The sequence below is a fragment of the Trichechus manatus genome, unplaced genomic scaffold (genome assembly GCF_000243295.1).
Source record: "Trichechus manatus latirostris isolate Lorelei unplaced genomic scaffold, TriManLat1.0 scaffold00086, whole genome shotgun sequence".
NCBI classification, from domain to species: Eukaryota; Metazoa; Chordata; class Mammalia; order Sirenia; family Trichechidae; genus Trichechus; species Trichechus manatus.
The window spans coordinates 10,157,295-10,182,347 of record NW_004444022.1 but is presented as its reverse complement, the minus strand read 5'-3'; the positions used below and the strand labels follow the sequence as shown (position 1 = coordinate 10,182,347).

General features: G+C 42.9%; 1 protein-coding gene across 1 annotated transcript in view; it reads right to left on the bottom strand.

The window, feature by feature from the left end:
• PPM1H (protein phosphatase, Mg2+/Mn2+ dependent 1H) overlaps positions 1-25,053 on the bottom strand; it is a 349,942-nt gene that overhangs the window by 57,028 nt on the left and 267,861 nt on the right. Inside the window, exons 7-8 of the mRNA XM_004381557.2 lie at positions 10,769-10,832; positions 6,664-6,771 (exon numbers count right to left, since the gene is read on the bottom strand). Of these exons, the coding sequence (XP_004381614.1) occupies positions 6,664-6,771; positions 10,769-10,832 (172 nt within the window). The remainder of the gene's footprint in view (positions 1-6,663; positions 6,772-10,768; positions 10,833-25,053) is intronic.

Here is a 25,053-nt window from a genome sequence, read left to right as displayed (position 1 = left end):
CAAGAGGAACAAGATTGTACATGTAATTGAGAGATCTTAAAAACTGTTCATGTTTTCATGGGAGACAACAAGAGAATCCCAAACAATATAGCCATTATCCCTTAATATGGAAGCCAATACTGGGGATCTCTAAATGTAAAGCCTCCCAGACAATGGTGGGGAAGGAAGACCAATATTAACTGCCCACCTCTGACCACACATCAGACCTTGTGCCACCAATTTCACAGATGTTCTCATTTACTTTTCCCAACAACCTGTCAACATAAGATGTTTACCCCACCTTCAGCAAGAGGGACAAAAAACAAAACAAAAAACAAACAAACCTACTACCATCGAGTCACTTCCAACTCATAGCGACCCTATAGGACAAAGTAGAGCTGTCCCATAATTTTTAAGGCTGTAAATCTTTCCACAAAGGCTTCATAGGAAGAGTAAAGTCAGGGTTAAATAACTCATGCAGGCCACTAGTAATGTTGGTGATGGGGTTGGAATTCAGATATTGGAGTCTTTGTTCTTTTACAGAAGGCTGCTTCAGATGAAAGAAAAAAAAAATCTAGATAAAGAGAACAGAGAATGAGCTGAATGAATGATCTGAAGTTACAAAAAACAGCTGACAGGAATCTTTAAAACCAAGGAGAGGAACAACGAAAAGGAGAGAAATTTGGGCTCCTTGTGGTTCAATCTGGTTGGGGGAGGGAGGAGTATTGCTGAGCTGAGGAGGGAGCTGGCTTTGTAAAACGGTCCCCAAACAGAAAAAGACCTTGTTCTTCCAAGAGGCCAAAAGGGGACTAAAGGCAACAGCACAGTCTTGGACTGGAGGTTGGAAAGTTAAGGGTGAAATTAAGAAGAGTCCAAGTTCTACAGAGGGCCTGTCTCAGGCCAGAAAGGGGCGTGGAGCAGAGAACATCTGGAGGGTTTAGGCTGAAGGCCTGTGCCAAGCTGCCTGAGTAACACGACACTCTGTAATTTACCCGATGAGCTGTGTGTGCTGGACTAGCGGTGGGAGAATTTCTGGAAAAGAAGGCTATGCAGAAAGCCTGGGTTCCAGTGGCTTTGAGTTGAAAAATCCTTTCCTTCTCCATCTGAACTCTTTTAATCAGTTGCCGTTGAGTCGACTCTGACTCATGGCGACCCCATGTACGTCAGAGTAGAACTGGGCTCCAAAGGGTTTTCGATGGCTGATTTTTCAGAAGTAGATCACCAGGCCTTTCTTCTGTGGTGTCTCTGGGTGGGCTCAAACCTCTAACCTTTTGGTTAGCAGCCTAATGCATTTACCATTTGCACCACGCAGAGACTTCTGAACTCTTTTAGAATGGTATAAAAAAGTTTAAGTCTAATCAGCCAAAGATCAGACAGCCACATAAAACAAAATGAGACTAATGGGGCACAACAGTCCAGGGACAAGGACTAGAAGGCAGGAGGGGACAGGAAAGCTGGTAATAGGGAACCCAAGGATGAGAAGGGACAGTGTTGACATGTCGTGGGGTTGTTAACCATTGTCATAAAACAGTGTGTACTGTTTAATGAGAAATTATTTGTTCTGTAAACCTTCATCTAAAGTAAAATAAAAAAAAAAAAAAGTTTAATGGTGAGCTTCTTTGTGTCAGAGGATGGGAGATCGGGTGGGGGAAGTTTCCCTTTTACTGGGGAAGAGCTGCATCCCATGGGGTTACACAGAGAAAACCAAGTGCTGTAAACCAGAGAAAAAGCAAAATGCCTCCTACTTTCAACCTGCAGCCTCCAGCTAACAGGCCTAAGCTTGGCTGGGGTGAAGGGGCCTCTTCTGGAATTCAGTTCTTGGCCAGAAATCCCTGCCTTAGACCTCAGAAGGTTTGAGGAAGGCTTAGCAAACCTGGCGGCTGCTCTTTGGGTTTGGCAAACTCAAGATTTTTCCAGCGCCTTGTGTTCAGTGAAACCGACAATGTGTTTGGCTAGAAACCCTTCTCTAGTTTTAAAATCCCTTTGCATTTTTTACATAAATTTGATCCACATGTTTTTGATTTATTTATATTTAACTCATCAAATCAAATTTGGAGCTACAATGATGAATGGGAACAACGCTGATTTCCAAGAAGATTTTTGAGCCCTTTTTCTTAGAACTAAATCACATTTTCCCCTCAACCCTTAAAACTGGTTCGAAGCCCTGGTTACTCTTCATTAGAGTATTTAAATGAATTAATGTGGCCTTCTAGGCTACCAACAGAAGCCCCCTACCAGTTTACCTTTGAAATAATTTTATCACCGCCACTGAGAAAAAAGGGGTTCCTGTCACAAAAGCTAGGGATGTGGAGAATGGGCGGGAGGTTTCCCTGGACCCATCTTTCTTCTCCTGTACTCTTCCCACAGCAGCCAATTCAAGCTGGTTCTCCTCTTCCCTTCTCTCTCCCCTCCCTGCCTAGCTTTGGCCAAGGCTTCTCCATCTGGAAGCATTTAAGTGTACGATGATTTTACTCTTGTGCAAGGGAATCTTGGGGTATATACTACATATCCATTAAGCTAAATTATAGGTGCACAACCTTATTCTACACAATTCTGTCTGGCCTCGGTTTGCAAGCACAAATGGCCATTACTGTGTTTCCCAAATACTTTTTCTAATACACCATCATTTTCTACAACTTCAGTCTGAGGTCAGCAATATTTGTTTGAAAAGCCGTGGCCACTGAGGTCCTGAGACAAAGGTGCCTCCTCACAGCCCTTTGAACCTGTACTCAGTGGGTCCATTGCACTCTCTTCTACAGACCCTGATCTACTTAGAGAGACCTGGGCGCAAGAACCAGCTGCTACTTAATAGCTGTACTAACTTGGGAGAGTTATTTCACTTCCCTGGGTCTCCACTTCCCAATCTTTCAAAAGGATATAATGACCATATGTATCTCCCAGAGTTGTAAGGATTAAAAGAGATGCTGTGAATAATAAGTTTAGTATATTGTCTGGTCCATGTTGTTGTTGTTGTTAGGTTCTGTTGAGTCAGTTCTGACTCATAGCAACCCTATGTGCAACAGGACGAAACACTGTCTGGTCCTGCGCCATCCTCACAATTGTTGCTATGTTTGAGCCCATTGTTGCAGCCACTGTGTCAATCCATTTCGTTGAGGGTGTTCCTTTTTTTTGCTGACCCTCTACTTTACCAAGCATGTTGTCCTTCTCCAGGGAATGGTCCCTCCTGATAACATGAACAAAGTACGTAAAACCAAGTTCACCATCCTCCTTTCTAAGGAGCACCCTGGCTGTACTTCTTCCAAGTATTTAATAAATGTTTGTTGTTATTGTTATTATTATAAAAATTTCCACACCTTATTCAACTCCATAACTTTTCTGACAGCAAACAAAACTTTCCAGAAGTTGCCAATTACCTTCTAAATCCTCCCCTCCCCAGCCAATGCTGAACCAATCAACTCACTTCCCAGCAAACCAGCATTATTCCAGTTCAGAGATATGAGGTACCTGATCAACCAACTGAGATACTTCCCCAGTCTCCAAGGAGTCACCTGCCCAGGCCCAAGTTTTAAACCTATAGCTTCTTCTTGGGATCGACACTAGCAAAGCAATGAGAAGATCTAAAATCTAACTGAAAATCTTCACAACTGGACCAATAAACAACATCATGAAAAAAACTGAAACTGTCAAGGATTTCATTCTACTTGGATCAACATCAACGTTTATGCAAGCAGCAGTCAAGAAAGCAAATGACGTACTGCATTGGGAAAATCCGCCGCAAAAGACTTCTTTAAAGATTTAAGAAGCAAAGATATCACTATGATGACTAAGGTGCGCCTGATGCGAGCCATGGTCATTTCAACTGCCTCATATGCATGTGAAACCCGGACAATGAAAAAAGAAGACAGAAGAATAATTATGCATTTGAGTTGTGGTGCTGGGAAAGAATATTGAGTATACTGTGGACTGCCAAAAGAATGAACAAATCAGTCTTAAAAGAAATACAATCAGAATACTCCTTAGAAGCAAGGATGGCGAGACTTTGTCTTGCTTACTTTGGACACATCATCAGGAAAGAACAACTGCTTGAAAAGAACATTATGTCTGGTAAACTAGAAGGTCAGTGAAAAGGAAGAAAATCCTCAGTGAGATGGACTGATACAATAGCATCAACAGTGGGCTCAAACATAAACATCATGGCGACAGCACAGGACCCAGCGGCATTTTGTTCTGATATGCATAAGGTTGTCATGAGTCGGAGCCGTCTCCATGGCAACTGACAACAACAACAAAATCTGACTGATCACGTAGATCATTCTCCTCCAAACCAAACTGAGCTTCTTCTCACTTTATACAGAAGGTATATGCATGTGTATATGGGGGAGGGAGGTGAGAAAGTTTACTCTGTTTTGAGGAGGAAACTGGTTAGTGTTTCTAAGACCCCCAGGGACTTGAGACACTTTACCAGTCCTTTTGCAAAGCAGAAAGGTGAAGCTGTCACTTAACATGTCTGATAAACGCCTCTCTTCCAAGAGGGGAAATATAAGTCCACGTGTCCAGACACAAGCCCTGTGCTCAGTGAAACACAAAGAAAAGAGAGTCCGAGGTCTGAGGTACATCTCTCTGGCCAGGGTTAGTCTCAGCAGTGATTCACAGATCTTACGGTTGGCCAGATTAGTGGGGCGAGGGATTCACTGGCTTCTGATGGGATCTTGGACACGTTAGGCAGTAATGGCCCTTACCATGCAGAATTGCTATGAAAGTTAAAAGAGAGAATATTTGTAGGCGCTCAATGAATTATTATTTCCATCAAACAGATCTTACTTGAAATCCTGGGTGATATCAGGAAACGTGTCTTCCATGCCTAATACTTAGTACAGATTTCTCTCTCAATGGTCTCTTAATCCCCTGTATCTAGATGTATTTTGGATGCCAGCCCTAAATCTAAAGGACAGCGCTGCCAAAGGGGTGCGCTGAGGTGGCTGTTTGTGCCTATAGATGGTTCTGGAGTAGACACATGATCTGAAGGGAAAATCCATAGGCTGGAAGTCACTTGTGGCCTGGTATAAAGGTGAGTGGGGCCAGTCAGGCTCCTGTCCAGGAATCTGGAATTAGCAAAGTCAGAAACTGGGCTGACCGGCAGCACAGACATCTGGAATGTGGCTGGCTACATTAATGGTAGAAACACCCTCATGGAGGCTGACTGACTCCTGCTGCTGAGGCCCTCCAGGGTTGCCTCAGTTTCAGAACCTCTCTCCCATAAAGCCTGGCTGTTATGCTCATGGACACCATAAATATCTCTTCCAACATGATTAAAATAAATATCTCCTTTTTTTTTTTTGAGTTTGCTTGAGTGGGTTTCAGTTTTCTCCAATCAAAAAGAGTCTTCACTAACACAGCATCTACCCTTGGGAAGAACTTGCAGATGGAGCTATGTCTACATGTTCTGAGCATTTCTACTGTAAGGTATTGTTCTAACAGTTAATTACAGAATATGGAGGATACCTAGGTTCCTAATTCACTCTTTGATGGCTCTCCTCTATTACAGAAATTGGAAAAGTTAAGCTCGCTCTCCCTCCCACCCTCCCTTGTGGCTAGGGAAGGTCATGTGACACAGTTTTGGCCAATGAGATGGAAGTCAGTATCTGTTGGGGCAAATAAGATGGCCCTGCCCCCTCCTTCCTGCCTTGAATGAAAATTACTACCATCTTGTAACCATGAAGGAAAAGTCAAAAAAAAATGCAGAGATACACCGCACATCTGAGGTGCTAAACCAACATTAGCAATCACCTAATTCCAGTCTTCTTGTTATGTGAGTAAAATATACCCCTAAACTGCTATTAGTTAGATTTTTCTATTACTTGGAAGTAAAATCTTTTCTAAATGATATACCCTAAAAAGGCACCTAGACCTTGATATTGTTTCCTGTGTTGTGAGAAACATGACAATTTTTTTTCACCAAGTATATCATCAACTTGTTTTTAAATTAATTTTTCTAAAAAGCAACTGAGTGGTATAAGCTCTTGAGGCAACTAAAATCTAACAAGGGGATAAGGCATATACATGAATAACTGTGAATAAGGCAGGAACCACAAGGGTTGTAAGAAGAGGGCAAGAATTCCAGTTGGGGAAGTGGGAAATCAGGGAAGTCTCCACAGGAGAAGTATTCGAGCTGAACTGGAGAAAAAGAGGAATTTGGATGTTTGTAGATGGAGAAGAAGTGTATTCTAGGTAGAAAGAATACTTTAACCAAATATGAGAAACTGAAGGTCAAATACAGGAAGCAGTATGTTCATTCAGGCTGGTGCTGGAGAACAAAGGCCAGATTGGAAAATGAGACCAAATTATAACAAGCCTTGAATGCCAGGTGAAGGAGTCTGGCTCTATTCTCCAGGCCGTGGGATACCGTTAAAGGTTTTTGAGCAGACAGGAGTCAGAGTGGTTCTTCAGGAAAATTCACCTGATAGCAATATGTGGGGTGTATTGGAGGAGGCTGGGAAAGCCACTAAGAGGCTATGCAGGTGTGTGGACAAGAGGTGACGAGGGTATGAACCAGGATAGTCATGGTGAAAATGGAGTGGAAAGAAGAAATAGGCATGAAAGACACTGCACAAGTACATGTAACACAACTTGGCTACTGTCTGGATATGGGGTGTGTGTCATGTGGAGGAATAATGCAGAAAATATTTTATTGTACAAAATATAAACAAAATCCTTATATGGTACCTCTGGAGCTGAAGACAGGAATGGTTTTATGTAGATGTTGGAGTCATGCACCTTCAGGTCATGGTCCCCAAGTCCCCTGGTCACTCCAATTGTTGCCATTACTCGGGCCTAGGAGTATAAGCAGAGGGTCATCAGAAACAATCCCACATACTGAGAAAAAGTCCCTGTCACAATACAGCTGCTGAGGGCTAAATTTTCCAGTTCTTCCCGCCAGTCTTTCCATGCCGCTTTCTGCTAACTTATGTGGGTAGCTGTTACCAAGGAAGGGCTCACCAAAATCATTTAAGTTTTTGAGGAGTAATTTGAGGAATAATTTTTCTACCAATTATCTTAAGCTTCATGGGTTTCTGTTGTCTCTCTTCAGGTTTCTTTTCTTACAGACTAGAGCGAAGGGTGTCCAATACACTAAAGCCAATACATGAGTGATGGCTATAGCTACTGAAAGTAGTTCAAATCAAATCCAAAGGCATTCATCCATCTATCCATCCATTTATCTACCCACCTATCCATCCATCCATCCATCCAACCACCCACCCACGCACCCATCCATCCATCCATCCATCCATCTACCCACCTATCCATCCATCCATCCATCTACCCACCCATCCACCCATCCACCCATCCACCCAACCACCCATCCATCTATCTACCCACCTATCCATCCATCCCACGTCCACTCTACAGGTATTTATTAAACACCAGCGATATCCCTAGTTAGGTGACGGGCACTAGTAAAAGATGTAAAAAGCCAGAGACAGCTCCTGCCCTCGCAAAGCTCATCTATTATACTTTATGGCTGGAGAACATCTGTAACCTGTCCTGCTAGAATTCTCACAAATTCCCTCTAGGTGGAAAGGGACAAAACACCACTAGCACCGGGGGCTGAGACCGCACTATCTGTGCACTTCTCTGAACTGTTCTGCAATTGTTTTAAGGAAGCGATACTATCATACTAATGTTTAGAAAGTCAGCCTGATTATCTCCCGGGGTATTTAGGTTTGAGAAGAGGGTTGCTTATATGATGGATTGATTTACTCAAACATTTACTGAGTACCTACTGTGAGCAGACATCATGCTGTGAGAGACAAATGTGTAAGGCCTCGTCCCTATTTTAAAGGAACGTGATCAGGGAGATAAGAGGTGTGTATTTAACTAATAACATATAAAATATGGTCAAGTGCTGAAAGACACAAAAAAATGGGTCATAGGAGTTCAGAGCAGATAAAAACTCTAGAAGGTTTCCTGGAGAAGGTGGCATTATACTTCGTGCAGAAGGATGGACAGAAAAAGACAGGCAGACCCAGAAGGATGGAGAGAAAGTCATTTGGGGTGGGAATGAAGCCCAACGGCCTAACTCAGCAATAATATAACCAGCGTAGAGTCATAGTTGAAAGACCCTAGCTTAAACCCTTACTCTACCTATTGCTTAGGTATAAGACTACCCACAGGCTATGCAATAAGAGTACTTCATAGGGCTGAGGATGAAATAAATAAATGCTAAGAAACATTTCCTAATCTAATAATTATCATCATCTTCATCCCATTCTCGCAAAAGGCTGTGAATTTTGGAGCTTGTCCCAGGTGAGAAGAGTTTACATTAAAGGGTAAGTAAAACCATGACACATTTTTTAAAGGCAAGAGTCAAAAGAGATTGGTAAAATGCAGACACGTGACATGAAGCCTGGGGATCTTTGGTCAGGCAGGCTGCAGAGAAGGCCTCTGCTTGGTGGAAGGCTGGATGGGCTCCCTCTGACTAAAGAAGTGTTCAATTCTAAATGGAAAAACCCTGGGTCCCTTGTGACCCTTCTGTTCTTCTCCCTGCCAACAGCAGCTTTTCTAGCTGGAAAAATCACACGCCTTTATTTTAGTCCAAAGAAATCTGATGTTTCTGCTAGTTAGTGAACTTGCTTTACAAAGTATACAAGTGTTATGCACCCATGTCTTTAAAAGTACTTGTGGAAATAAAATGAAAAGCAATGGCTATAAAGTACTCCTAACACTTCTGGGTGGATGTATGCAGAGAGGAAAAAGAAAACCCCTGTAAATGATCTAGACAGAACTGATGTTCTTCCTAACGCTGCAGTTTTAAAGATTTCTCAAGACATCATGAAGTTATCAGACAGGGATGGTGTGCTACTTTGGTACCGGGCAAGCCTACCAATAAAAGCTAACTGGAGAAACAGTGGCTTTAAATGGGTTGACAGGTACAATGACAGAACCTGCCAGCTGTATATCACGGGACCGTCAAGCCTTAATGAACTGACATGCTTGAGGAACACGATGCTCTGGTGAACTGAACTTTTTGCTTAACTGGGAAAACCCATGCTCCTTTAAGTATTATTGCTGATAATCTTCTAAAAATATATTATTAGTCCATTTTCCGGTTGTACTAAGGAGAGTATACTGAACGTAACTGAATAGCTTATTTAATACCTGTGCATTTATTAAAGGTCTGCTATGGTCGGGGAAACCCTGGTGGCGTGCTGGTTAACAGCTAAGGCTGTTAACCAAAAGGTCGGCAGTTTGAATCCACCAGGTGCTCCTTGGAAACTCTATGGGGCAGTTCTACTCTGTCCTACAGGGTTGCTATGAGTCACAATTGACTTGATGGCAACGGGTAATGGGTATGGGTCAGGTACCAGGCTGGACAGGTACTGGGGATGAAAGGTAACAGGACAATCCTGAGCTTACTAGAACCCACTGGATATAGCAGGGTAATACTGAGAATTTCAGCCCCACAAAGAACTGCAGCTGCAGGTACAGGTAATTGGGCTGAACGACACATACTAATGGTGTCCGCTGTTCTCAAAGACACACATATTCCTGTTAGGAACTATGTTCATCTTTGTAGTGATTCTCAACCAGAGATGGTGAGGCAGAAGGTGTCCATCTCCACGAAACAGGCAAGTTGATTTAAAATTTGACCCCCATATGGATCAGATATACATGCTTCCTTTCCCTCCATGAAATGCTTCCTTCCATTGAAATCACTGCTGGGCTACACTGAGTCCAAAACCTAATCCTGCAGGCATGCTCTCTCCCACATAAATACATTTACTTAAACACACCCACCCACCCACACACCCACACACATACACACACGCACACACACACTCAAGTCCTGCCCATGATGACATCCTTCAGTTTTCTTATACGTCACTTCTTTATGGTAAAAAATGGTAAAATGCTGAAAAAAAAATTCAGTTGAAGATTCTTTGTTATGTGACCACATTTTCTCACTTCTAATTGAAGCTCTTAACACTGAGTTAAAATGCTATTAGTGTTCAGAGGAAGAATGCAATGATTCAGAAGGTGTATGACCTTACTGGGAAATGGATTCAAAGCTTCCTTCTCTCCCTTCAGGATTTCACCCTCCCCCAAGTGTCTGCTCACAGACCACTCTAAGATCTTCTCTTTCCTTAGGTTCAACAATGTGCTGCTGAGTGTTTGATTCTGACCGGGGTCCTGGGAGGTGATGACAGTCTTTGCTACCTCAGCCTAGGCGCTTTGTGATGTGTAAGTAATAAATTAGAAGTGATCCCATTGCTAATTACAATGAAGTTTTGAATCTCCTCCCATGGGTCCAGCGGAAAAGCAGATTTGTGAAGTCTCCACTTGCATGACAGAGTGCCAGAGCACTAGACGAGACTGGACACGGCTCCAGGTCTGGCGCTGCCACTCGTTAGCTGTGTGACTTTACCTGAGATGCTTTAACCTTGAAGTCCCAGCTGCCTTGTCTTCTAAATGGACTAACATGGCCAGCTTTGCCTGCCTCCCAACTTGTTAGCAGATAGAAAATAAGATGATTTATGTGGAAGTGGTCATGTTTAAACACTGCAAAATGCTATTCAAACAGATTGGAAAGGGGGGGTGTTATTTCCACAAAATTGACTTTAGTCCCTTGTGTTCCTCCTCACCCAGCCCTGTCCGTCCTTGGACCCTCGAGACAGGAGGGCCTGAAGGATAATGGATGTGATATTCTTTTAAGCTGTCAAAGCTATAAAATCGCGAGCTGCTGAGTAGAACACACAGACCGCCACAGGTTATTTGGAGCGGCAACGGAGTAGAGTTTTGTCACTGCAGCCCAAGGAAAACACGTGCCTACCTTCTTGCCTTCTCCATATATAAGGGGAAACTTCAAGTCATCATCCTCAATGGTTTTGTATGCCCTGTAGGGGGATAAACAACATTTTTAAAAAATGGTATGCACTCAATTAGTGACCCGCTGCCCTGACACAGGACGCTAGGCACGTTATTTTCCAAGACTACATCCACTCATCACACTGCCGATCTTTCTTTATATACAGTTATTCTCCCTACAGAATTGTGTGTGTGTGTGTGTATTTTAGTAAACCAGAAGATACCATGTCTATATATACTCGAAGAGAGAGACAATATGTTAGGATATTCATAATTAGCAAGGAGGGGACATGGGCTTCTGTCCTAAGCGTTGAGTGTTTGTACAGTAATGAAGTGCCCCAGCAGCAGTGACTGGGTTCTCGTTGTTAACCCGGAACTGTGAGAAACAGTACAGCTCAGAGATGGATGGAGTGTGAAACTGCTCCAAGAGCAGTTCTCACCTTTAGGGGTTGTTTACACCAAAGCAAAACTTGGATTGGGAGTGCTGGAGAAGGAATATTTAGAGCCTGTTTGACCTCAGTATGACTGTCAAGGTTGGCAGGAAAGTCTCTGTTTTATAATAGCTTTTAAATGGCCATTCGACACACAGAAAGAAAATTCAGTTTATGCTTCAATGGTTTATCCTGGACATGGTTGTCCAGCTGCCACTATGCACACAGCTGAAGCTGGCAAGGTTAAGAAGACAAAGCAAATGAAGTCCATTTCTTGCAGTTCTGCTCATGAGAAAGTTAAAAAACAAAAACAAACAAACATAGCATTTTATCACTAGCTGTACACCCTGGGCAAGTAGCTTCAATTTTCTTGGTCTCAATTTTCTCATTTATAAAATAAGGACAACCATACAGGATGCAAAGAGCTTAGCACAGAGCCTGGCACTTAGTAACTGCTCCAGGGTCACTATGAGTCAGAACAGACTCGATGGCAAAGGGTTTTTGGTTTGGTTTATTGCTAGTATTTAGTGGATAATTAATACTTTGGCATGCCAGTTCCCCTTTCTGGGGATAGCACTGCCTATTTACCACATTGCTGATCTTTCTTTACACAGAGTTATTTTCCCTGCAGAATTGTATGTGTGTTTGAGTAAACCAGAAAATACCAAATCTTTATATGCTTGAAGATGGAGAAAATATGTTGGCATATTCATAATTAGCAATAAGGGGAGATGGATTTCTGTCCTAAGCGTTTAATTTCTGTGCAGCCATGAAGTACCACTGCAGCAGCAGAAGTATTAGGAAGACTAAGTAAAAGATGGAGTAGGTTCTGCTGGGTTAGGTGCTAGAAGTGAGTAAGATGCTTTTCTAAAATAATGTCTCCTGAGTGCGTGGAAAAGACTAATTTATTAAACGGCCTCCCACTCTGGGACATACCCAGGCAACACGGGAGTGAGTGGGCAATCAAATGTGTGGAAGCTCTTGATATACAAAAGAATGTAACCCAATTTAAAAAGAGTTCAACCCCGCAGCTAAAGAAGTCATGCCCTTATTTTCCAGGATGGTTATTTAGATAAGTTGTTCCCTCCCAGGGTCTACAGAATCAGTGACATTCTAGCACCAGATGTGGCCAGGCTGGGCTTGAATTCAGCATCGCTATCTGTATAGCTTTGGGCAAGTAGATGAGCTTCTTTGGACTCCAGGATCCTCAACAATCAATTATGGCAAAACCTGTTGCTCACTCGTGGGGTTGTTCTGAGAATTAAAATGGGATAGTAAATGTGAAGAGCTTAGTACACATTTAGCACAGAGCCTGGCACATGCTGAGCGTTCAGTAAACGCTAGCTGCTGCTGCTGCTAAGTGAGCCTAGAGGTATTCTTGGAACAAAACTTTCAGAAAAGGAACTACTATTTCCTTGCCCTAAATCTACGAAATTAACACAGGGTGGATATAGCCACTTTGATGTTTTTATACTCACATGAATTTTTTTAAACACTGTGGTAGACAACTGGGAATCAAATAAAGCTATTATTAGAATAGTGACTACAGGGTTTAAAATTAAGTTTACCCAAAGTATTTGGTCTTTGTCCTTGGTTTCTGAGAGATAACCTCTAAAACCTTGGAAATTTCCCAGTAATTAAAGTGCCTTTGATGAAGCCTCCAGCTCACACCTGAGAGTTTATGCTAATGAAGTGACTTAGGTAGGGGCTAGCCAAGATCACCTTGTGATCTTTCTACCTCTGGGGACGTGGGCTGATTCAATCAATAATGACTGCGTAAAAGGCCCTAATAAAGGCTCTGGACATGAAAGCTCCATGGGCTTCCTGGTTGATGAAAGAGAACAATGCATGGGAGGATACTGTATCCCTTTACTGGACATGAAAAGCTTCACGTTGGGAGCCCTCCCAGACCTTGCCCTGTGCGTCTTTTCATTTTTAATCTTTTTATGCTATAATAAAACTGTAGTCATAAAAGTATAGTACTTTCTGTGAGTTCTGTGAGTCGTTTTAGTGAATTATCAAACTCGAGGGAGTAGTGGGGGCTAGCAGGTCAGAAGTGAAGAGGGCTGGAGACCACTGAGCTTATAGCTGTTATCCTAAGGGGGTAAAGGGAACCCCTGAATTTGTAGCCAGCAGCTCACAAGTAAGGGTGTCGTGGGTATGCTCACACTTGTGGCTGGCATCTGAGGTCTTGGGCAGACTTTCAGTCTGCAGGACTGTGACCTTTAACTTGTGAGGTCTGACCTAAAGCTCTGGGTGGTTAGGGTCAGAGGAAGAAGTGCTGCAAGTGAAGCCGGTGTCAGAACAGAAGTGGAACAGAGGGGAAGAGAGTTGATAATAAATTGATTTGGACTGATCAACACAATTTGGTGTCAAGAGAAGTGAAAAGTGGGGATTTGATATATACTCTCACAGACCTAGCCTGGGGATTGAAGGAATTTTTAGACCAGTGGTTCTCAACCACGACTGCATATTGAATCCACTGAGAGGGCTTAAAAAAAATCCAGTGCCCAGGCAACACTTCAGAACAATTAAATCTGAATTTCTGGGGGTAGGCCCCTGGCATCTATAGGTGTTTAAAGCTTCCCTGGTGATTTCAATGGACACTCAAGGTTGAGAACCACTGTTGGACACCAAACTCCCATTAACTAACATTCAAAGTCAGTTGAGCAATCAACCCTAATCAGCTTGACCCTGAAGATGGCAGACCTGGCTCAAGGGAGGGAGGGAAATGACCTAAGAAACGCCCTGAAACAGGCGTGAGCAGGGTTTGAGGACAGTAGAGAGGTAATGTGGAGAGTGAGAAGACAGGCCCAGACAGAGAGAAAGGAAGGAACAAGAACTGTAATTAGAGAGAGGGTGGGGTTTTGAGACCAGGTGCAGGAGTCTGGAATTAAATGGGAGGCAAAGGCAGCAGTTCTAGAAATCAATGACTGGAAACTACTGAGAGCTCCACAGCATGGAGAAGGCTAAGAGCACCCTTAAAAGGCTTGAAAGGCAGTAGGAACACTGCTCTCTGACTCAACCACAAGCCCAAGGAATCGAATTCTCTCATGGCAGAGAATTTCAGGAGCTTGAAATCTATGTTACCACAGCTCTGAAAGACAAACACTCATCCTGGAGTCGGCACCCACAGGACCAAGACAATTGCAAATTCTAATATACTTTAGCTTCTTTTTTTTTTTTTTCCTTAAAAAAAAAAAAACCTTGGGGAACAACCAAAAATTTAAAATATAAAGTTTACAAAAAGGAAGGTTTATTCTCTTCCTGCCATTATTAGTTTTCAATCAACTATGAGTCCTCCCCTCTCCCACCACTAACAAGTAAGTAGTTTAGAGCTGGTATGACAAGTGTGAATACATACAAATACGAACAGAAAGTACAACACCCTCTCCCTCTCAATCTCTCTGGATTTTAAGCACATTGCATCATATAAAAGCAGGTGAACTTACCTCCACAGTTAAAGTCTTGAATGATACAGTATAAAAACACTTCAGAGTTAAAACTGGCAACTTGACTGAAGTCTACATAAATGAATGATAGGTAATAATAATTACAGCAGCTATGAGCTACTAAACACTTTCTACATGCCAGACACTGGACCTGGTGCTTACTGACAGTGTTTAAAATCTCTACCAAGACCCTGCAATGTCCCATCTTATAGATGAGGAAACTGAGGCTCAGAGAGGTGAAGTTACTTTCCCAAGATGATTAAGTTTAGTGGCTGTAAGGCTGGATTATTCAGACTTTCCCAGAAAATGCACCAAAAATGTGATATTAGGACTCAGATCTGGGGATTTCCAATTCTAGCTGAAGAGTCGAAAATCAGACCATTATTGTCCACCTCTCACTGGGTGAAACACAGAAATGTGATGACGAAAAATAGACTTTTCGTGGAAGGGAATTTTCTGAGTGACAAAAAAAGTAAGGTGACCACATGGGGATAAAACCAGTGGTTGTTCTACTATGGTTCACAGAGAAGATGAACAGGACATCAGAGGACATGACAGTCCTGTGTTCTCAGACCTGCCACTGCTTCCTGGGACATTTACCTGTGGCCACAGTCTGACAGAGCCCTCTCCCCAGGCAGCAGGCCTCCCTCAAATCTGTTATCACAGCTTAAGGGGGCCACCCCAGTTTCTGCAGACTTGCAAAGCCTGTCTGCTGTTCTTACTACAGTCCATGTCTAGGCTGCAAGCTTGAAACTATGCTTCCAGCTCATCTGTGGCTGCATCCTTCTTGGTTCGGGGAGGTGACAGGATAAGGAGAGAGGTTTGAAGCTTGAGAGCTCCAAAAAATGGGGGTACTTGGGATCTGAGATTAAAAGAAAAAGGTCTAGTTAGAGAACCATCTCCCTCATTCCAGATCCAATGACTTTGGAAACCCTGATGGAATTAAAAACAAAATAACACTCCAAAAAACAGATTCTTCACTAGTTTTACAATAATATAACTGACAAGAGTATATAGTCAAACCTCACTTGGTACAAGAAAGCAAAACTGAAAGGCTCAGAAAAGATTTTTAGAATAGCTTATCTTTTGGGTCAATTATTTTATGAATATTTATGAGGCCAATTGACAAACAGATGAGATGAGAAAAAAAAAATGCAAGTGCTATATCCTTGACTTTCCCTAAATCAGAGGCATTAGCCTAAAAATTTTTTATTTTTTTAAAAAAAGTAATCGTTGCCTTTGCAACGTTGATCCTGAAAGGCTGAAAAACAAGGTACCATTGGTTCGGACCTACGGGAAAGAGAAATTCAGCATCGCAGAGACTAAAAGGCCACGAAGTCAGCTGTACCCCAAATGCAGGAATCCTTCCTACAACATAATTCATATTGGTGCCTGGCCCGTCACTGAATGGACTCCTATATATAGTCATTACCCTAGGAGCTGTAGAATATTTAATGTCAGCCCATTCCGCTGAAGTATAACTCTGGGAAATCCTTTCTTAAATTGACCCAATCATTCACCCATTGGTCTGTCCTCTGGAAAACCATGAAATAAATCTAGCTTCTCTTTTGCCTGAGAGCTCTGCAAATATTTGAGGACCAAAAAAAAAAAGAAAAACCCCTCAAACCCATTGCCATCAAGTTGATTCCGACTCATAGCGACCCTACAGGACAGAGCAGAACTGCTCCATAGAGTTTCCAAGGAGCACGTGGTGGATTTGAACTGCCGACCCTTTGGTTAGCAGCTCTAGCACTTAACCACTATGCCACCAAGGTTTCCATTTGAGGACAGCTATCTCAAAGTTTTCCCTAGTTCTTTTAACTGTTCTTCACAGGTCTTGGGGGACTGTCCCTAATCACCCAAGTTACTGATCATGGCTTTTGGGATATTTTTCCATCTTTTTCTACATTCACAGATTGCTTTTACACACTTTACCCTGCCGTCATTCTCAGCAATTTTACACAATTTGACGGTTCTTCTGGAATTGACTCTAACTACTAACCCACTTCCTGACGACCACCTTCTCTGTTTCCCAGCAGCACCCTGGTCATGCTGTGGTTTGCAGGCCAGCTCCTCTCTGTGGTCTGGCCATTCCAACTACCTTCTGGCTCTGCTTGTTTCCTGATTCAGCCTTCACTTGTGATGAATCTTTTAAATATTTTCCTTGCTAACAATCTACAACTCCTCACTACTTCGATCTTTTAGTAAGAAGGAAATACAATAGGAAATGAGTATTTTGTCTATTAACGTTTACCAAATACTGTTATCTCTGCTCCACAACAGATCCAGAATCTGAACAGTTCTCAGCACCTTCACTGCCATCATCACCCTAGGGCCTCATCAAGCCTTTCTACAATAATCTAAGCAAGAAAGGACGGTGCTAGGACTAGAGTGATGGCATTAAAGGTGTTGAAAACTGTTTCGATTTGTCCCTTACCTCTATACTCTCTATTCTGAGAGCAACCAGAGTGATTACCTTAAATTGTTCAGATGACATCATTACCCTGTTCAAACCCTCCAATGGTTTTCCCATCATACTCTGAATAACAGCCAGGTAATCAAATGGCCTTTTTAAAAATTTCTTTCTTCCCCCAGAATTTCTTCCCGGCTTTATTTTTCTCCATAGCACCTACCACCATCTAACATTTTAAGTATTTTATTTCCTTATTATGTTTACTGTCTCTAACCTCCTCCCCCAAGTTCTATGAGGGCAGGGGTCTTGCTTTGCTGTGGCATCCCCAGTAGCTAGTAGGCTGCCTGACATATAATAGGTGCCCAATAAATGTTCAATAAGTGAGCAAACAAATGAATACTACTTACCCCAAACAGTGATTTTATGCTACCCTTACTTATTTTCTTGCTTTATACAAATTTATAAAACAAAAGCAAAGAGCTTTCTTGTGCTCTTTGACTGCTTTCTAGGTCTGGGTTGGACTGTGTTTCAGCCAGGGCTTCGAACTGGTTCGTTTGGTTCAAATTCCTACCGAGAATTTGTATTTCCACCCCAGATATACTGAATCACAATCTACTTTTTAACAAAATCCCCAGGTGGATTCTTACTATAATAAATTTTGAGAACACTGCTCTACTAGTGGTTCTCAGAATTGGTCCCTAACCAGCAACATTAGCATCGCCTGGGAGCTTGTTAGAAATGCAAATTCTCAGCAGGGGTTAGAATCGACTGGTTTGAAATGCTGGTTTCAGCTGCTGCTCACTCCCAGGTGCTTCCCTTTCTTGTCTCTGGCCCTGGCTGGCTCTGTGCTGCTCCTTGCAGTTTTGGAGACACGTTCTCTGAACAGACAAACTCGAGAGGCCCATGTGCAGCCATGCTAATGTCCTTTCACTCTTCTGATGAGTAATCACTAGAGGACTCCTCCAGCAAGAACACATCTTGTCTCTGTCAGTTTTATAATTTTTATCAGAAAAAACACTGCCCATATTTTCAGCCTGGCTGGGAGGTGAATCTCCCACAACCATTTCTCTCTTTTAATCTGTAATCATAATCATCACTCCTCAGTTTAAAATCCTCCTTTGACTTTCCATCATCCTTAATACAGAATCCAACAACAAGACCCTGCATGATGAGGCCCTTGACATCTTTGATCACATCCTGGGTGATGCCAACAGTTAAGTGCTCAGCTGCTAACGGAAAGGTTGGAGGTTTTGACTCCACCCAGAGATACCTCCAAAGAAAGGCCTGGAGATCTACTTCTGAAATATTAGCCATTGAAAACCTTATGGAGCACAGTTCTACTCTGGAGGTGCCATGGGGCTGGAGTCGACTTGTTGGCAACTGGTTTTGGTTTTATGTTCTCACGTAACGTTGGCTTTCTTGTTGTGTCTTTAACATGTAGGGCTGTTCCTGCCACAGGGCCCGGTTGCTTGTTGTTCCCTCTGTCTGGGCGGTTCTTCCCTGAAGCCACCCTGAAGGTGGCTCCTGTGCATCCCTCAGAAGGACCTTCCGTGACCACTTAGCTAGAAGTATGATGCTCCCCTGCTCCTTCTTCTTAGCTCTTCACAGCACAATCTGAAGTTATTCTATTTATTAATTTGTTTACTTGTTTATATTCTGCCACCTTCTCTAAGACATTAACTCCATGGAGGTGGGGCGTTTTGCCTTACTCACTGCTACACCCTCATATCTAGAACAGAGCAGGCATGTTGGGGATGTAATGTAGATACTAGCAAATGGGTAAATTAATGAAGGAAGGTTGTCACTTCCCCCTCAACAAGTTTCCTTCTAAGGATATACTGTAGTCTTGGCTTCCCCATTCATTTTAATAGTGAGCTTTTCTATTGCTAAGTTCAATCTCAGAGGAGGGGATGTTCTAGGTGTAGCCCACAAGACCAGGGTGCTGATGGGAAACAGAGAAGAAGGTCATCAGGAGGTGGGTTAGATGTTATAAAGTAAGGATTCCAGAAGTACCATCAAAACGTATTTTTAAGATTTCTAGGCCTGAGTCCTATCAGTGATACCTTTGACTTTGTTTACCTCTTTATATTAGAATTTCAGTTTCCCTTTTATTGTCAATATATATTAGTAGATAATTAAAAAGTCTCATGACCCTCTTGTCTATTACTTTCTCCTGATATGTCCCAATTACCAGCTTACAGTTGTTTTCCAGAGTATACAAGACACCTAGGCCATTTTCTTTTTCTGCATCAACCTGGTTAAATCTACTTGCCGAGGCAAGTCTCTCACTTAAGAAAGTTCTTTCTGGCCTTTGCTGGATTCCTGTATCTGCAGCTAGAGCCCCACTTTGACTTCTTAACCCACAGGCCAGGAACCCAAAGGTCATGCTTTGGCATCATCCATACAAATCAATTCCCACGACTTCCTTCTCTCCTAAGTCATAACTTTTAACCAGAAAGGGGCGGAAAAATATCACTTGTTTCCCCAAGTCTTAATTTTCTTTACAGGACTTCAAAGTCATTTAAGAGGTACATGACCCCTTCTGGGGGGAGTAATGGGATCCTCTTCCTTCGGGGATTGCGTAATCTCAATAATCCACTTGTGCGGCTCTGATGACACACATTAGTGAGTCACATTCTTCCACTTGCTAACCTCTCGACATTGCCTTGGACTTCTCTTCTCCCCTGGGAGTCTTTCTTCCTGGATTTTTTCTTCCCTCCTGGCAGAGCCCACTGTGGTATGTTAAGGATCACCAGGCTTGGAGTCAGAGGTCTTGAAGTCCCATCTCAGTCCTCACATGAACTAGCTGTGTGAACTTGGGACAGTCCCTCAACCTCACTGAATTTACTTCTTCGGCTGGACACTTCATGGGTTGAAAAATTAAATGCAAAATTTTCTGGAAAAATCCTTCGTGAAGGCTGCAGTGCTATTTAACTATAAGTTGTGGCTATAAAGATCTTAGGCACCTCATTCTTTCAACACAGATACAGAGCACAGGTAACTGGTGGGACCAGAGACAGGAAGACACAGCACATTCCCACTGGAGAACTACTTCCTGAGCGCCCACAACTCATACTTTTTCTACTATTGCTAGTGATATCAGAGGATAATAGTGAGCACCTGTGCAACTTTAGCTGGAAAAGTCCATTGTTCTAAAGCAAAGACTCAGAGGCTCAGAAAGACACCTCAGAACTAATCATCTACAGGGACTGCTCCTGGGTTAGTCTGAAATACCCACAAAAGAAGACATTTTTCCCCTCAACTGGAAGCTCAGTACCCCACTAGCAGGGAGGTATAAAAACCAAGGGTAGTCTTGTTTTGCTCACAGCAGAAAGCTAGTCCTAGCCCAGCAGAGGCACATTTCATAGGGATGGAGGGCGGTGGGCAGACATTTCTTGGTCCTTTGTCCCCACTCCCACCTTCCTACCACAAAATCTCAGAAGAAGCTTGAATCGCAGGGGGCCAGGGATGAAACACCGCCCAGGCCTGGCTGGTCAGAAGCTGACACATGCTGGGAGCCCAAATGCCACTTGTGGCTTTTAAGAGGTTGGCATGACCCCAATGAAGCAATTCACGGAATCCACAGAGGCGCTCCCCTGACTCGCCTCTCACTGCACCCACCTTCCTCAGATCTTCCTGGAAAAAGCAATGCAGGACTGGCTCATGCTTCCTTTTTTCTGCCAGCTGTGTGTATTTCCAAAGGAATTGAGCCCAAAGCCTAACCACAGACAGAGCTCAGTAATGGAGGCTGCTTCCCACTCCTTGATGGCCTAACAGCATGCAGTTGACTCTTGCTCCTTGCTGGGTAAAAATCTGTGTGTGCATACATGTGTGTTTCCTCTCAGGCAACACAAGAAGATTTTGGTACTTGATTAGGTCTTACTCTTATTATTTTTACTGTCTCCTTTTAAGTCCTTTTTCCTGGTTTCAAAGATACGCAGTTAAGAAACTCACAGAAATCTCTTAAATTTGCCTTTGGTTTGAATCTTAATACACCGGAAAGATGGAGCTAAGCTGTGTGTGTGGAGGGTGGTGGTGGTGGTTGAATCTGAGTCAAGCTTTAGGACGTCAGGCTCAAGTCAGAGTTGTGGCATTAGGATGAGAGGCCAGCCCTGGAATCCCCAGGGTGGATCTGAAGAGGCTGAGAAACATCCTATATCCGGCAAGCAGTTTTGGGGTTTTGAAGTATCCTTTATAATGTTTTTTGGGAAGGGCAAACATCTCCGCCACAGGCTCCTCATTGTATAGCTGGCTTTAGTTATTTGTAAATCTATGTTTTAGGGTACGGGGTTGTGTTTTGACTCATTTGGTCCCTGAATTTATGTGCTGGGCCCTGTTGTCAAGGGGTATCTTGATTACGTGATCCCAGGGAGAAGTCCTCTGGGGGGGCCAAGGCTCTTTACACAAATGCTACCTTGTTTTCTCCCTATGGTCCTTGGACTGTCCTTTAAATTAGTTGAAGCCTGTAGGCCCTAAGCTAGGGACAAGTTGATGCACTGCTGCCAATACAGTGCAACAGTCTAGATTCAGGCACACATAGTTTGCTTGAATTGTCAGTGTGTTGTTTATATTTGGTGATATAACTCGAGAGGGCTGGCAGGTGCAATGCAATCCAGTGCACTGCAGCCTAGCTTGTGCATACTTGGTTCCCCTGATGAGAGTCACAACCTCCCCACTGCTTAGCCATATGAAAAGGGGAAACCTTCTAGCCTTTTCTCCAGGTCAACTTTCCATAACAGGGCCCAAGCTGTGGTCCTTGACATAGTAGCTGCCCTTCAAGAAATCCTCTGATTGGTAGGGCTGACCCAGTACGGGACTCACAGGCCCTAGGAAATGCCTTACCTCCCCATCTCCCATCAGCATGGCTGAGCCAGATTCTGCCTGGAGAGCTCGGAGCAGTAACCATTCCTCTCTTTTGGCCTAAAGACTCCTCTTTCTCCCACCAGGTCTATAGTGGCAACAGAGTTTGCTTTTATTCTACTGGCCTGTGTTCTCTGGGAGAGTTGACTGGATTGGAGCAGAGGTTTCACACTTTGTGACCCATGGTAAGAGATACAGATAAAGTGTGAAACCTCTGCTCTAATATATATCTTGGTAACCCAATAGACACATAAACACATTACAAAAAACAGTATTTACCCTTACTATTGGAGCCCTGGTGGTGCAGTGGTTAAGATCTTGGCTACTAACCAAAAGGTCGGTAGTTTGAATCTACCAGCTGCTCCCTGGAAACCCTATGGGGCAGTTCTACTCTGTTCTACAGAGTCGCTATGAGTCAGAACCGACTCGACAGCACATGACAACAACAATTCTTACTATTACATATGTGAATGTGACATACACTGACATTTTCTTTTTATTCTATGCTGTTTAATTTGTTTAAAACGCTTGTCTCCATATGCTACATTGATTTCACAACCCATTAATGGGACACTATTCATAGTTGAAAGCTTGGGTAGAGAAAAAGAACCTGCTCTTAGAAACTTCCAAATTAGGAGCTTAGGCTTTGATCAGCAATAGGTTCTACTATATTTATTGAATACCTTGTAGGTGCTAGGTACTGGATATATGCAGTTAAATAAAGTAAATGTTGTTTCATGACTCATGGGCCCAAATTTAACAGTGGAAAGAGATTCACATAGAAGTAAGAGAATGCTCTGAATCAGTCTTTTGAAAAACATAATCATGGGTGCATGCAAAGCAGAACCAATAATACATAAAGATACAGCATTCTGAATGACTTTTAGCGAAATTTCAGGTTTGGAAATTATTTCTGATTCAGTATCCATTTGGTGTGCATTAGCACTTGGCCAAGAGAGCTTCATACTATAATCAATAACATTTAGATCTCCCCATGGGTATGAACTAGAGATCCTCATTTTATGAACACACAAATATGGAGTGATTTCAGCTTTCTCAGGGACCATCCATTCATTCTGAAACAAACAAAAATTTCAGTGACACTGGACTTTACACTGGATGAGACCAAGTTAGTATACACAAATCAGAAGATGACCAAAATTGACCCTGTAACCACGAATGGTGGGGAGAAAATAGCAAATAAGTTGTTAGCTACAAAGAAGGCTTCTACTGCAGAGGCCAGTTCCTTGGTGCTGGACAAAGACTCACCTAACAAAGCTTCTCTCACTCTGGTCACACAGATACTTGCAACAGAGCACCAAGTCCTGCAGGTTCCCCTGGGAGAAGCCACTCGCATTGGGACTCTAACCCTAGGCCACAACATTTCAAAACTTTCTATCCAAGTGTCCTTGAACTGGTAACATCACATGGGGCACAGCTCACATATCCCAAAGTAAGCATCAATACTTTTTCAAGTCTTCTGTTTTATTTTAAAAAGCCATGAAAATTTTGCATAAGCCTACATATAATCAACGCTTATTTTAACACACAAAGTCCCCAGCCTACCTCTCCCCACCAAAAAAAAAAAACCCTTCAAGTGAAATAGAAGCTTCAGAAGGATGTTTGTCCCGTGGATTTCCATCTACTTCTGGAATCTTCCGCTCATCTCCCACATTACTAGAACCCCAGGGTAAGAAGCGTAGGCCTGGAGGACAGCTGACAATCTTAACTGGTACGAGAGTCATGGCACCCTCAGCTCCTGCATCAAGGTGGCCCTACTGCTTTAGAGGACAGAGTTTGAAGGCAGCAGTTGTTAAATTGTGTGGTGTCACCTCACCCCTAACACTGAATTCCAATATATCCAAGATTTATCGCACACTTGCTATGTTCCAGGCACTCTTTTAGGCACTTACATTTTTAAACTGATATAATTCTTATACCAGTCATGTAAGGTGGATATTAACATTATGTCCACTGCACAGACAAAAAAAACAGAGGCATAAAGAGGCCATACAACTAGGAAACAACAGAGACCAAGCTCACGTCCAGATCTGCCCCCAAAGCACGTTGTGCTCGTAACCACAATGTTTCTCTGCCCATCCTTGAAGAGCTATGAATCTGTGTGAATGCCACAAAATGGCATGGTATGCAACAGAATGCTTAATTACTAATTCCTGCACTTACAGTAAATTGCAGAAGTGAAAGTCTACTCCTGCCTCCAGGCTTTCATGTGGTCAGTCACACAGAGATTTAAACACACCACATCTTAGACTTCTTTTCCCCTCAACGATATGGTGGATGTACAAGATCACTGTAAAATTAGGTATGACATGAGGTTTGGCTTTCAAATAGCTTGGTTGCTAATAAACTGAGAGACTCCAAATCTTCAAACTTGGGTGCCCAGCTTTCCACAGGGTGATCCAAGCCCACCCAGAAGGATCAGGCAAATCTGGGGGGTGGGAGGTCATGAAGTCAGGATGAATAAGAACAAGAAACCAGAGAGCTGAATGCCCTGGGAGCATGGTCTCTTGATCTACCCTGCATATTTATACCATCCTTGGGGCCTGGACTATCCATGTTATGTGCACAAGCATCAATATGGACAAAAAGACTTGACCCTGACCCATGGCTGGAACCTGAGGGTGTTACCACTCCTGATCATCTACTGCTAGTCTAGTCTACTGGCCCCCTCCTGAACACAGCTGTTGGCCACTGCAGGTAGGCAAAGAGGTTCTTAATCAATAGCAGGAGGTTAACCAGGGAGAAGACATCAAAGCCCCAGGAATCACAAAATCATTTGAGACCTTTAGACCTTTCGACCCGTTTAGACAGGCTGCCTGGTGCTCTTTAATGAATCACTTCTGCAAGCACTTGCTTGCATCCATGGTAAGAACATCTAGAGCTACCCAAGATCAATGTTTAAGGATACATAAGAATCACCTGGTAAGCTTTTAAAAAATGTAGATTCTAAGGCAGCTAATAGACACATGAAGAAATGCTCAAAATCATTAGCCATTAGAGAAATGCAGATCAAAACTACAATGAGATATCATCTCACCCCAACAAGGCTAGCATTAATCCAAAAAACACAAAA